The 14484-nt window shown below is 40.7% G+C and overlaps 1 protein-coding gene across 3 annotated transcripts in view; it reads right to left on the bottom strand.

The window, feature by feature from the left end:
- Window positions 1–550: 550 nt before the first annotated feature.
- Window positions 551–14484, bottom strand: part of LOC124148209 (forkhead box protein J3-like) — a 37752-nt gene continuing 23818 nt past the window's right edge. Inside the window, exons 3-10 of one of the 3 annotated variants that reach the window (XM_048391649.1) lie at window positions 12535–12618; window positions 11737–11841; window positions 7544–7643; window positions 6714–6767; window positions 6257–6379; window positions 4322–4474; window positions 3164–3243; window positions 551–1883 (exon numbers count right to left, since the gene is read on the bottom strand). In XM_048391649.1, the coding sequence (XP_048247606.1) occupies window positions 1770–1883; window positions 3164–3243; window positions 4322–4474; window positions 6257–6379; window positions 6714–6767; window positions 7544–7643; window positions 11737–11841; window positions 12535–12618 (813 nt within the window). In that variant the 3' untranslated portion in view covers window positions 551–1769. The remainder of the gene's footprint in view (window positions 1884–3163; window positions 3244–4321; window positions 4475–6256; window positions 6380–6713; window positions 6768–7543; window positions 7644–11736; window positions 11842–12534; window positions 12619–14484) is intronic. The other 2 variants (XM_048391651.1, XM_048391650.1) reach the window with 2 other exon arrangements.

The following is a 14484-nucleotide window of genomic DNA, read 5'->3' as shown; positions in this document are numbered from 1 at the left end:
TAATTCTCAAATACTAACTTACAAACAGTCGCCAGTCTCCTACAAGATATGACCTATTTCATCCAATAATATCACGACAATTAATGTTTCGATGTTATATTACATGTTTCTATAATTCCATGAGCATCTTAAAATGGTACTGCTTGTTACAAAAAAGCCAAAACATTGATTTTTTTGTTTGTTAAATGTTTTGGGGTCCCAGTTCTGGCAGTTCATGAAAACCTCTTGTTCTCATCATGCAAGACGTGACACACTGCAGGAATCGACAGAGAGGGGACACAGAGCAGCCAGATTGAAAAACCTTGGACAGCAGAATGCATTCTGTCATGTAACTTAATAGACAAAATGACTTGTGTGCTCCTCTTTGAACAAAATGTAAACAATGTTGGAGATTCTAGGTACAAACTAATATCAAGTTGTTGCGGCCTAAACTGTCATAGCCTGTATTTAAAAAATCCAGGTGACCATTATGGTTATCGTAGTGAGATCATTCAATGGTTTATCGTAACACAAGTTATGACAGCATTCGTCTTCAGCTGTAATATATTAATTCTTTCAAAAACTGACTACTGCACTATGCTACACGTTTCAAGTCACATCCGAGAATGCAATGACAAAATCTCTCTATTCGTGCATAGAAGATTCTGAGTTGAAGAATGGCATACCTATCTCAATGAATATCTCGATGAATATTTTAGACAAAATGTACAGAATTTCCTTAGTTAGTTTCACAAACTTGAACTTTCCACACACGATCAGAATAAAACCATCACAATTCAATTTACAATACATAAGCTCCACTACACACTTTTTACAAAATACCAGAATTAGCTACATATCCACAGTTGGGGCCAAGCTATCTAGTACAGTAGCCCTGATGGGGGCTAACATCTAACTCTGGCATCCCTGGTTCTCCTTGCATCTACACACACTGTGACCGAGGTTGACACACAAAGGAACCCTACAACCCGAGGAGAGAAGAGGCAGAACATAGGACTGGCGTCGTGTTGTTGGACTCGATATAAACACTGGAGGAGAAAAATAGTTACAACAATGTCCAACTATCATTGCTAACAATGGAAAAATAAATAAAAAACCCATGGAAAGTAAGAGTGTAAGATTGTGTTGACGCAAGTTTCAGGACTGTTCCAGCAGTATCCCAGTCTACCCCTGAATAGGCTGGTCCCATTGTACCCATGTGGGGAATCAAACCCAGGACTTGGTCATGAAGAACTACCACCTCAACAACCCGACCACCCTGGAGTTGAAGATTTAACCAGGCAGAGGTCGGGGTAGTAGCTCCGTACAATATGGAAACTGTCACAGTTTTTGTTTCCAAAATAGTCTGAATCCATATGTAACACAAAAATGGAGTTTGATTCCATGCACAAAACGTACAAACTTCGCATTTCAAAACTTACAATACCTCCAAACAGACTTTTTCTTGTCATTACGTTGAAATGCTAAACGCAAAACTATGAACTATTTCAAAACAAGGGAAATAGAAGATCTTTGCTGGGTTAACAGAAGACAATAACAATTGAATATATCTATGTTATTTACAATCAACAGAATATTTACAAAGCACATTGCACCATATAGTCCTACCACAAGGCAACACGCCCTATGTCCAACCCTCCTCTCCTTGTATAAGCAGTATATATGAATATCAACAAATGGTTTAACTCTGTGAGCAGCATGTGAACTGTCACATGGTCTTCAATGAGGCTTCTGATTGGATGAGGTGATGTGATGTGATGGCAACACGACTACAGCAGCTTGTCCCAGTTGAAGTCGTCATCGATGTCGTCCGAATGGTGATATTGTGTCCCGGACGGCAGTGAAACCACGGTCTGACAAGATGAGTAGCTTTCTGAAGCATTCTGGAACAGAGTAGGCTTTGTTATTGTTATTATTTTGTTATTAGTATTATCATAACTCAGAATTATGGTGGCTTCTGGGATCCCTGAGCTTTGCGCCAATGTCACTCGAATCGAGGGATCCTCCAAACTTTTAACATTGGGACACAGATAAGTGCAACGACATATCGAACTACCAAACTATCGCAGTTGCTTTCCCTACAATAGTACTATATCGATAGGAATTTCAAACGCCAATAGCATCGTTGATAGTATACATAACAATCGATAGCAAATTTCAACCTGCCTGTGTGTTGGTTAGCAAGGATTAGAACAACTTCAGATTAGAGTTACTTCCCCTGATTTGTGTAGTGACAGGGAGGAATATAGACTTGGAGGTTGTCCACAATACCTTATTTATTTCTGTTGGTGTGTGGACTACTGTTGCAATAACCGCCCTGGTACAGACCCCTAGAGAATGCATACTGGCATACCAAGATACTCATCAGAGAAAGTTTGGTGTTCGATTGAGAGATTTGAGTGAGTGAGTGAGTGAGGTTTAAATCTGTTCAGTCACAGTCTAATGTTGGAGGAATGACTGAAGTGATTCAGGTTGTAGACATTCACCACTTTGGTGAAACCCATGAGTAGACATGTACATATGGGTTTTTGTTTGTTTATTTGTTTGTTTGTTTAATGCCGCACTCAGCAATATTCCAGCTATATGATGGTGGTCTGTAAATAACCAAGTCTGGACCAGACAATCTAGTGATTGATATCATGAGCACTGATCTACGCAACTGGGATACGATGACATGCATCAACCCGATCCCATTAGTCGGATCTTACGACAAGCATAGTCGCCTTTCACGGCAAGCATGGGTTGCTGAAGACCTAAACTAACCCAGATCTTCACGGGAAACTCAGGAGTAGAAATGTATAGTGCTGACAAACCCAGGACCATAATGAGAGCGATTCTAGGACTATAGATCCTGACAGACGATGGGGGCACCTTGAGAGGAATGGGCACCTTAAGAGGAATGGACACCTTAAGAGGAAGGGGCAATCGGTGCCTACATCTGGGATTCAAAACCTTGACCATCAAATCCTGGCAAAGGATTGCAGCACTTTTTGTCTTTTATAGAGTTTTCTGTTTCAGAAAAGTTGATTTTTACCCATTTCCCTATTTCATATGTAAACAGAACAACATATGGCAGCAATTGGGACAAACAATATATCATCAAAAATTGGTAAAATGAAATCCTGCTCTCTCTCTCTTAAGGTAAGTGTAAGGGTGCCCTTACTGACGGAGGCCCTCCGTCGGCCATGTTCAGCTGGCTGCTGCTCACCGAGTTACTGCTGTTACAGAAGCCGTTTCCAGGACCTGAAAGAGGACAACACAACATTTAAAACTTCCATGAGGACGAATGAGAGTCAACAACGTGTTGACCAGTATTACTGTTATATAACAACATTGTTATCAGGAGTGTGATAATGTTCCGTATCCCCCTAGCCACATCAGCAGTTTCCACTGTTATAGTGTTACTTTAATAAAGATAGCTGGCATGAGTGCTAGTCATCCCATTGGCTGTAAGACTATGACTAACACATCACACAGCAGACCTCCAACAGGTTAATCTCCAGGGCCCCGTTCCACAAGGCGATCGTAGAGCTACGACAGTCACAAGTCAATGTTAAAGTATGGGAGTAAGATCGTCTTAATGCTACGATCGCTTTGTGGAACGAGGCCCAGCTCCCAAGGACAGATGAGGATAAATGGAGATATCAGATGGGGGATGTGTTATCCACAGTTGCTTAGCAACCATACACAGGTTTGAGTGTCAATCCTATTTTCAATTCACAACATAGATCTTACCTCAAAACCATGGTTTGAGCATAAAATACAAGTGGTTCAAGCATCGTTAAGAATGACAAGTGACTCAGGGGACAAGGGAAATCCTCTGAACACTTTAGGAACGAAAAGAACTACAGACAGGGTGAGTGAGTATAGCACTACGCCGCATTTAGCAAAATTCAAGCAATATCACGGCGGGCACACCAGAAATGGGCTTCACAAATTGTACCCTTGTGGGGAATCAAACCCGGATCTTTGACGTGACGAGCGACCGCTTTACCCACTGGGCTACCCCACGGCCCCTATGTGGGAAGAAGCTTGAAGTAGTGTAGGTCTTGCACATTAAACACCCAGAAGCATGGGGATGGTGCTAAAAAAAACCTGGTCTTAGGTGTGACAAGCAAACACTTTAACCACTAGACTACACCACTGCCCCTGATGTGGGGAAAAGCAGGAAGTGGTCTTGCATGGGCATGGTGCTGACAATCCTAGCTACACTTAAGGTTGAATCTGGAATCCTAACCTATGCTCATAGGATTCTGGTGCACTAAGGGAAGCAACTCTGATGTTACTAAAAGTTACCAACACAAATCAAACCCAAACCTACCTGATATTCCACTGGTACTACTTGACTGGTTTTGACTCTGCAGCAGTGATTGATTGAAGAAATTGTTTAGAGAAGATGCTAAATCGGCAAACTGTTCTGGTTTTAACGACCAGTTTGCTGGGTCCTCCTGTTTCATGGTCTCCATCAGGCCTGCTTGTGCAAAGAAAAACGTCTTATATAATGATAATGGTCAGTGTTAGTAACCGAGCGTGATGCAAGCAGAAGTGTGATGGTTAGCTCAGACGTGAAGACAGCGGATGAAGGCGGCCATTTTGGATGAGAGACTCAACTGTAGATGAGGCTTGAGACTGCAACTAGCCACTATCTATACACTGGGTGACATGCTGGGGTGGTGGACCTCAGTGTCAATTCCAATAATTTCACAGTTCCTTGCATTGGACATTGAGGAGAAAATGGGTTCAGAGTTTCACAGCTTTTAACAATACTCAAATTACTAACGTGTTGCCTCAGGCCTTTCTCTACAATTTATTATGGATTTTGAATCAGGAGGACATTGGAAGGGAGATAACTCAAGAGTTAAATTTTCCAAAATATCAACAGTTTTCAGATTTACTTGAGATGGGAATTGCTCCGGACAGTTACAGCCTTTTCAAGGTAGAATCTAAATTCAAGGACTTTTGACAAAACCCAAAAGTTCCAGGCCATTGCAAGGGAGTGCAAGGCCTTTTCATGGTAGAATCTAAATTCAAGAACTTTTGACAAGACCCAAAAGTTCCAGGCCATTGCAAGGGAGTGCAAGGCCTTTTCAAGGTAGAATCTAAATTCAAGGACTTTTGACAAGACCCAAAAGTTCCAGGCCATTGCAAGTGAGTGCAACGCCTTTTCATGGTAGAATCTAAATTCAAGAACTTTTGACAAGACCTAAAAGTTCCAGGCCATTGCAAGGGAGTGCGAACCCAGTACTCTATGCATTATCAAGATACCTATGGTAGCGAGACTATGACAGGGTCACGCTGAATTTGAGATGGGTTTCAAAGGTTCAGTTACGTGAGAGTGAACACTGCAGGTGAGGTGAATCCACACAAACACATACCAGAATATTAGTAGGTAAGGAGTATATATCTCCAGATGACAAGCCAGAACCAGAACTCCAATAGATAGATTATACACAATGATTATCTCCTGATGAGCAGATGACTACATGATGGATAGATTATACAGAATGATTATCTCCTGATGAGCAGATGACTACACGATTGATAGATTATACACAATGATTATCTCCTGATGAGCAGATGACTACATGATGGATAGATTATACAGAATGATTATCTCCTGATGAGCAGATGACTACACGATTGATAGATTATACACAATGATTATCTCCTGATGAGCAGATGACTACATGATGGACAGATTATACACAATGATTATCTCCTGATGAGCAGATGACTACATGATGGATAGATTATACACAATGATTATCTCCTATGGATAGATTATAAACAATGATTATCTCCTGATGAGCAGATGACTACATGATGGATAGATTATACACAATGATTATCTCCTGATCCCGTTAGTCGCCTCTTACAAAAAGCTTAGTCGCCATTTACGGCAAGCATGGGTTGCTGAAGACCTATTCTACCCCGGATCTTCACGGGTCTGCACTGTAAGTACTTATGAACACACAATGCCATTTAGAAAGTGGACAAATGTAACCTCACTCTGACAGTGCGGGGTCGAATCCCGGATGTGACTCAACCCCAAAACGTACTGGAATCTGTACTTTACTAAGAAAGTGTTATCCCAAATATAACATTTGTTATGTAAGTATTTAAATGATACTATCCAAAATTATAAATAATTTCCTATTTGTTGTGGTAAATTATGTTTGAACACTGTTATCGGCATTATCTGAAACCCTTCTATGTCTGTAACATTCTTGTAGTTAGCCACAGATCCCAAAAATACCTTGAAACTGGGTCATGTCGATATTATTGAGGTCACTCCCTGCTCCAGCCAATCGCATGCTCTCTTTCAGCGAGTCCAGGTTCTGTAACCACTCACTGGTGGAACAATTCAAACTTGGAATGCCTGTAAAAATAAATCAGCAAGTTTTATTCAATCAAAACTGTTTGGCACCATGAATTATTATTTATAACCGAGAAAGATATACTGGAGTAAAAAATCTACAACATGGAATGTGTAGGCCTGTATGGTTTCTTGCCAGTGTATTCCAAAGTCTGGTTTATTCCAAAGTCTGGTTTATTCAACATCATTACGTCAGATAGGAGGAATGGCTAAATGACACTTGGGTAAGACATGGTTCCTACAAACTTTGAAGCAATAAGTTTGTCATGGAAATCACACTTTTCATGGATAAGATTACCTATCATCATCATCATCATCATCATCATCATCATCTCACCTGTCCCACTTTGGCTCTGTGAGATGTTTCCATTGAGGAGAGCATTCAAGTTACCTGAAACAGAGCAGAGCGTTGGGTAGACTTGCACAAGTCTGTAAGGCAGTAATTAATAGTCTAATTCATAAGTTCTAGATGAGGTAAATAATAAGAACAAGTTGTCCCTATAAGAGACTGGATTCCTATATCTAGACTTGCCTATTAGGAGGATAGTATTACTACACATCCATGGACTTATCTTTCAGTACAGTCTTGGAGCAAGGCTAAGCGTTGATAACAAAGCCTTATTCCGACTAATCAAAGGACAATATATGTTGAACAGTTCTCCTGAAAACTGTTTCCCAGTGAAATCTACACCTGACGATACATACACGATACGTCTAACCATGTATCGATTTATGGATAAATTCTGTATCAGTTTGCTAAATTTATATTCGGTGCATTTTGCAATAACATTACAATAACTATACTTCTACTAGCATTACCTGACCATGTGTCACTAAACATTATGATTCATCTCCTTGCATGAAACTATCAGAACAAACCTAAATCAACCAGTCGTGCAAGATAAACACAAACTGCTTGCAGGAACATGGACAATAATAAACAACAACAATATAAATAAACAAACAAAAACAACAATAATAATAATTAATTAATAAATAATAAACAAATAATAACAACAGTAATAAAATAAACAAATAATAATAAACAAACAAACAATAATAATAACAATAAACAATTAATAAAAATACATTTCACGTCTAATATTTCAATTATTTGCTTCAGGAAATGAGCAGAGAGTGCTGGTAATCCTATGTTACCATGGTTACCTGTAGAGTTTTCAAAGACGGACTTGTAGAGGTTAACAAGATTGGATGATGCATTCATGTCATCTGGATTTCCGTTACTTTCAGAGAAATTGCAGTTACTCTGAAAATAGAACAACATATAAACACACTGGCATTTAAGAGTTGCATAACCTGTATCAGATTCAGAAGGAAAACCAAATAAGATTATAAAGACAAGATGGCAGCCCTACAAAAGCACTACCAACCCCAAGTTCCTTTTCAGTGGCTTAGTTTACGAGAGTGTGAGTGAGTGAGTTGGGTTTAACGCCTCTTTTAACATTATTCCAGTTATATCACGGCATGTCAGCTTAATGTGGGAGGAAAGCCCGAAGTGATGCAAGTCTCAGAGGATTCGAACCCACAATCATAGGTTTCTGGCCTGTCCAGGGGACGCAACTCAGCACAGCGAATCGCTTCCGATTGATCAATGTACACATGCCTTATTTATTTGTGTGTAATACGTGTGTTATATGCATCTTTAATTATGGGACATTAAATTCTGGAAAAATACATCTGTTGTATATAAACATTTCAGGCTGTCAGCATAAACAACGAAATTTACGATCTTTCAACTTTACACCAAAATAATATTCTAATAAAAGAGCCCCCTATTTCTAATTTGGAGAGAGCCCTGGGCGCTTATTATGTGGAATACGGTATTAGGACTAGTTAATGCATCTTTGTTTCCACTTTGATAAAATTATGGGACCAGGGTGCAACCTGGTTATATCAGTACCAACTACCTTTTCATGTCAACATACACCTGGTGCAAGTTAAATCCAGTTGCTTAAATCAAGCCCTGCTTCACAACCGACAAAGTTCCGCATTCCCCAAACACAGATATATGTTGAATGTAAATGTTAGAACTTAGTGATATATGTTTTCCTATTTGCACATCCATAATTACCGCAACAACTTGCTCCAGACAATGCCCCTTTTCTTTCAACATATTTAATGCATACGAAGCAACATTGATTTCAGGAAAAAGGATCCCTATATCTTATGTGTTTTCAGCAAACCTTATACTCAGTACTACCAACCTCCAGTGACGTCATCCTATTGTTCTCCATGAGGGTTAATCTCATAAACAGGGATGTTATAATATCACGGGTCACGATATGGCTGAAATATTGCCGATGTGACTTTAAATATTAACTCACTCTATAATATCACGGGAGTTTTACATAATATCCCTGGGAATTTTAATAATACAACTTCTGTATATATTGTAACATAGGAATGTTGATTGATGGAAATTTATTTTGCATTTGAAGACAATGTCATGAAATGTAAAATCAAATGACAAATGTTTTGTTTATATTCCCGCGGATCGAACATGCAGCCTTCATAGCCCAGTGAGTGTACCACCAGGACACAGAGGCGCTGATCAATCACAATGCTTTTAAGAACGTCTTTTTCAAGTACCGTACAACAACAAGAAGAGATATTTTATGCCCGTTTCCTGAGGTTCATGGAAAGTATGTTTGAAGCCAAAAAATTGTTGATAAATGTTTTAAGTTTCTTTTTTTAGTTTATAAGTTAGATAAAACACCTTCACAGAGTTAGAAACTAACAGTTTTCGTCCACTAGTCCTTATAATGATAACATATAGCAAAACCCTTAAAAATGGCAATTTTCTACTTGTCCTTGTGATACCTTTACCATTGGGCAGTTTGGCAAGGACTATAGGACTAGTGCCAATTTCTAACCCTGCTTCAGGTTTTTATGAGATTTAAAAACCTCATTCTCTAGGATAAAACATCTGGCCCCTTGGTTTTATCCACTGCCTTTGGGTTATAAATCTCATAAAAACCCTTTGACGTGTTTTATCCTACACATACGTACCAGACCTATTTCAGACTCCAGATTCAATTAAATATTACCTGACCAACCATTTCAATATATAAATACCCGCACAGTACATTCACAAATCTAATTCAGCTCCGGTAACACAAGCCATGACACCTGAGTCGTACAAAAACCTCCCCTTCGCCTACCATGTCTGACCCAGAAAGTACCCCCTAGCAGCTATTTTCTACCCAGAGATCTTTATAAACATCTTATGTGACCAAGTGGGTCCGTGTTGGCATTTTGCCATTCTCTAACCCAGTCAATGGCATTCAGCCAATACTATAGTAAATATTATTTTTACAACTCTGAAAGGGAGATTATGTTGTTTGTTTATTCTGAAAGCACAAATGGAGTTAGAAAATGGTACATGTCTCGGGATAAAGACACTTGGCATACCTTATAGCCGGGTAAGTACGTTTGAATAGGTTTATGTTAGAACACACTCCAGCCAGTTCTAAACACACTGAACTTGGGGTATTAATAATTAGGATGCAGGACATTTATCACTGCAATGAAACCCACATTCTCAGGCATGGCGCTGATTATCCTTGACACATAATCAGGACAAACCAACGATCAAGGTTCTTGCATGGGTTGCTGAGACCTATTCTCTCCCTGGCCCTTCATGGGTCTCCATCAGCAAGTCTTTGGGTGAGATATATTTGCATTATTATCATATTTACCATTATTTCTACACACCCAGCCTATATCATAAAGAAAAAGACACGTGAAGATCCAGGGTAGAATAGGTCTTCAGCAACCCATGCTTGCCGTAAAAGGCGACTATGCTTGTCGTAAGAGGTGACTAACGGAATCGGGTGGTCAGGCTCGCTGACCTAGTTGATGCATGTCATCGATCCCAATTGCGTGGATCGATGCTCATGATATCATTCACTGAATTGTCTGGTCCAGACTCGATTATTTACATATAGCTGGAATATTGCTGATTGCTTGTTAAACAGCAAATAAACAAACTAATCATAAAGAAAAAAATGATAAATAATATTAGACAGGGAAATACAATAAAATATCCCCAAACAAGTCAAACTTACACACTGTACTAACTGTGACAAATGTCAGTATACTGCCTTGGTCCTCTAGGAAATAAAGCCTGTTATTGAGCTTTGCTTTGTGAAACAAGCCCTGCTTCAGGTAATATGAATCAAACCATCTGCCTATAAATCCACCAGCTATTTATCCAGTGGAACAGTATACACTTTGTAACAGTATATAGGTAGGGGAATATAATCAATACTGCTTGCACTCCAGGACATTTCCTAATACATCGCTATTAATATTTCATGCCTGTACCAAATCAATGACTGACGTATGTTTGAAGGTAGATTAAAAATCAATACCACTTTCACACATCTTTACTTCCGCTCTTTCAGATTGACCAGGTATTTCATGCCACACCAGAGCAGAACCATATTTCTAACTCATTACGATTAAAGTTATAACTGGAAGTGCAGGTCTGAAACCTTGTGTTGAAATCAACTGTAATCTGGATGTCGAAAGCCCGGTTCAGAAGAGAAACCCCAGATTAGGAACATATTTTCAAAGCTATCTGAGCCAATTATAGGAAATGCATCAAGTAATATGAGCAATGTCCTACACCCTTGAGGTAAGGAGAGGACAGGCAATCAAGCAAGTCTATCACTTCGCTATCTCCCGACCATCTCCCGACCATCTCCCGACCATCACCCGACCATCACCCGACCATCTCCCGACCATCTCCCGACCATCACCCGACCATCGCCCGAATATTGCCTGACCATCTCCCGACCATCGCCTGAATATTGCCTGACCATCACCCGACCATCTCCCGACCATCACCCGACCATCGCCCAAATATTGCCTGACCATCACCCGACCATCGCCCGACCATCACCCGACCATCTCCCGACCATCGCCCGAATATTGCCTGACCATCACCCGACCATCGCCCGACCATCACCCGACCATCTCCCGACCATCTCCCGACCATCGCCCGAATATTGCCTGACCATCACCCGACCATCTCCCGACCATCACCCGACCATCTCCCGACCATCGCCCGAATATTGCCTGACCATCGCCCGACCATCTCCCGACCATCACCCGACCATCTCCCGACCATCTCCCGACCATCGCCCGACCATCACCCGACCATCACCCAACCATCACCCGACCATCACCCGACCATCGCCCGGCCATCGCCCGACCATCACCACCATCCCCTGACACCAAGCAGCGCTGGGGACTAATTCTAACCTGGTACCACAATGCCATATATATCTAAAACATTTTGTTTTTTCGGTTTGACAATATGAGAAATAACTTACTTGATTTTGAGGTGAGGGAGGAGACACTTGCACATTGACGGCTGTCAACGTCTGGGGCGGCATCTTAGTGACACCAAGCCCTGGCTCCGGACTGTACGGTGACGCCTGCAATACCACATACCAGTCATGTGACCAAGCTGTCATACACAAGGCTGTTATCGTATATCAATGCACGGTCCGGCGACAATACATGGTTAGATTTTAACCAGGCAGGAGGAATTCTATTTTTTTTACTACTCTTTTAAAGAAATTGTTCAAGGCATTGATGTTCCAACTGGCCAGGCTTAATACACAGTTGAATATTTGGAATGTGAATCTGATGTATTTTATCCAGCAAAGAAAGAAATATTTTTAAATCATTTGTGGTTGCTTGGCGACAATAAATAATGGCTGGGATGAATCTAATATTTTATCATGGCCTTAATTGCAAATACATTCTTTTCAGTACCATTCTAGTTATCAGGTTCAAAATGATGATCAAGAAGTTTTGACTGATTTTTTAAATCTAGGAACACACTAAATTTTAAGCTATTAACATAAGGGTCATTCTCAATTTGGATCACTGCATCGCAACAATATAAGTGTTTTCAAAATGGAGCAATCCCAACCATCTCCCTTCACATGCATGCACGCCACAAATGAAGGAGTTCATCACAGTTACTTTGACACCATTTTGGAACAAGAATTGGTTCACGTAAAACATTCCTAAAAAATATTTGTCCTATGACAATCCCAGCCACACCCAACCCTGAATGTTTACCGGTCGTCCCCTTAGTCTTTCAGCAGCTGTGTACTCACCCGATCGTTCAGCCTCGGCCTCTTCTTGTGTCTGGCAGGGAGGGGGTCTTCAGGGGGGTTGCTGTCTATTGCCCAGTACGACCCCTGAAGATAACATCATAACATCAGTATAATCATAACTAGTGGTTGACAGCGTGAGTGAGAGAGTGAGTGAGTGAGTGAGTGAGTGAGTGAGTGAGTGAGAGAGTGAGAGTGAGAGTGAGTGAGTGAGTGAGTTTTTTGCAATGCTCCATCAATATCATGGTAGAGGACGCCAGAAATGGGCTTCTAACATCGTACCCAAGTCTGGAATCGAACCCGGGTTTTCAGCGTAATGGGCGAACACTTTAACCACTAGGCTACCCGACCGCCCCGTTGACAGCATGAGCATCACCGTCTCCATAACACAATCGACAACTGTAACCAACTGATCCTCATAAATCAGCTCTTACAGGAAGAAGGGATTTAGCCAAGATTTAAAACTAAGTGCCCATGGCAGGCAAATTGGGGGGAAATAATTATTTTCTTCAAAATTTGGATTTTTTAACAAGTTTCAATATTCCTAAATTTGGGGATATTTTACTATTGCATTCAGTGCGATACTGTAAAACTGAGCATTAATGCCTCCTCCACTTCATTGGCCCTGTTGTCACTGATACACAAGTTACCTCCCCAAAGCCAGAACAAAAAGTCTGGTAACATGAATAGGGAAATTGTTACCGTATTCGACGTAATAAGCGCTCTGGGCGCTTTCAAAATTAGAGCGGGGCATTTATACATACAGCACACACTGCTGACTTCATCCAGTCCCCCTACACTGCTACTTCAGCATTGCTACAGAAACTTGCTATCCACTGGACATATCTAAGACTTGTAACACCAGAATCTTGCTATGCACTGGACATATCTAAGACTTGCAACACCAGAATCTTGCTATCCACTGGACATATCTAAGACTCGTAACACCAGAATCTTCCTATCCACTGGACATATCTAAGACTCGTAACACCAGAATCTTGCTATCCACTGAACATATCTAAGACTTGTAACACCAGAATCTTGCTATCCACTGGACATATCTAAGACTTGTAACACCAGAATCTAGCTATCAACTGGACATATCTAAGACTCGTAACACCAGAATCTTGCTATCCACTGGACATATCTAAGACTCGTAACACCAGAATCTTGCTATCAACTGGACATATCTAAGACTCGTAACACCAGAATCTTCCTATCCACTGGACATATCTAAGACTCGTAACACCAGAATCTTGCTATCCACTGGACATATCTAAGACTTGCAACACCAGAATCTAGCTATCCACTGGACATATCTAAGACTCGTAACACCAGAATCTTGAGACAGAAGCATGTATCACCTGGTCCTATCTTACCACTGTATTGACAGTGAATTGGAGTAATGACCTCCCACAGACAACAGTCCTAATAATAATGTGAACTTGATACAGCCGTCCCCACAGCAAACACTGCATCATGACAATTTACACATGTAAATGAATGAGCTGTTACCATCGTCAAAACACAATCTGGACGTTTTTACCAACATGGGAGGTCCATATGCTTGAAACATCAACACCCAAACTGTTCCAGTAAAAAGTACAGTACATGCACTGTATCACGCCCTCATCTGTGTGTTATTGCTACACAGAGGTAGGCTTTACGACCATGTATCTCACAGCGCCAACAACTGTCCCTTTTCTCTCAAGGACAGTCTGCGACAGGGTTTACCATTGACTAGCCTTGCTCCAAGGCTGTACTGAAAGAAAAGTCCATGGATGTGTAGTAATTCTATCCTCCTAATAGTCAAGTCTAGATATGTGGACAGTAAGGACTCCAGTCTCTTATAGGGACCACTTGTTCTTATTATTTATATGATCTAGAACTTAAGATTTAAACTAATAGTTATTGACTTAGAGACTTGCACAAGTCTAACCATTGACCCACTTC

This window comes from Haliotis rufescens, unplaced genomic scaffold (assembly GCF_023055435.1).
Source record: "Haliotis rufescens isolate VD_foot unplaced genomic scaffold, xgHalRufe1.0.p SCAF_94, whole genome shotgun sequence".
In the NCBI taxonomy this organism is placed as follows: domain Eukaryota; kingdom Metazoa; phylum Mollusca; class Gastropoda; order Lepetellida; family Haliotidae; genus Haliotis; species Haliotis rufescens.
The sequence above is the reverse complement of the archived record's forward strand: the minus strand, read 5'-3'. Positions and strand labels throughout refer to the sequence as shown.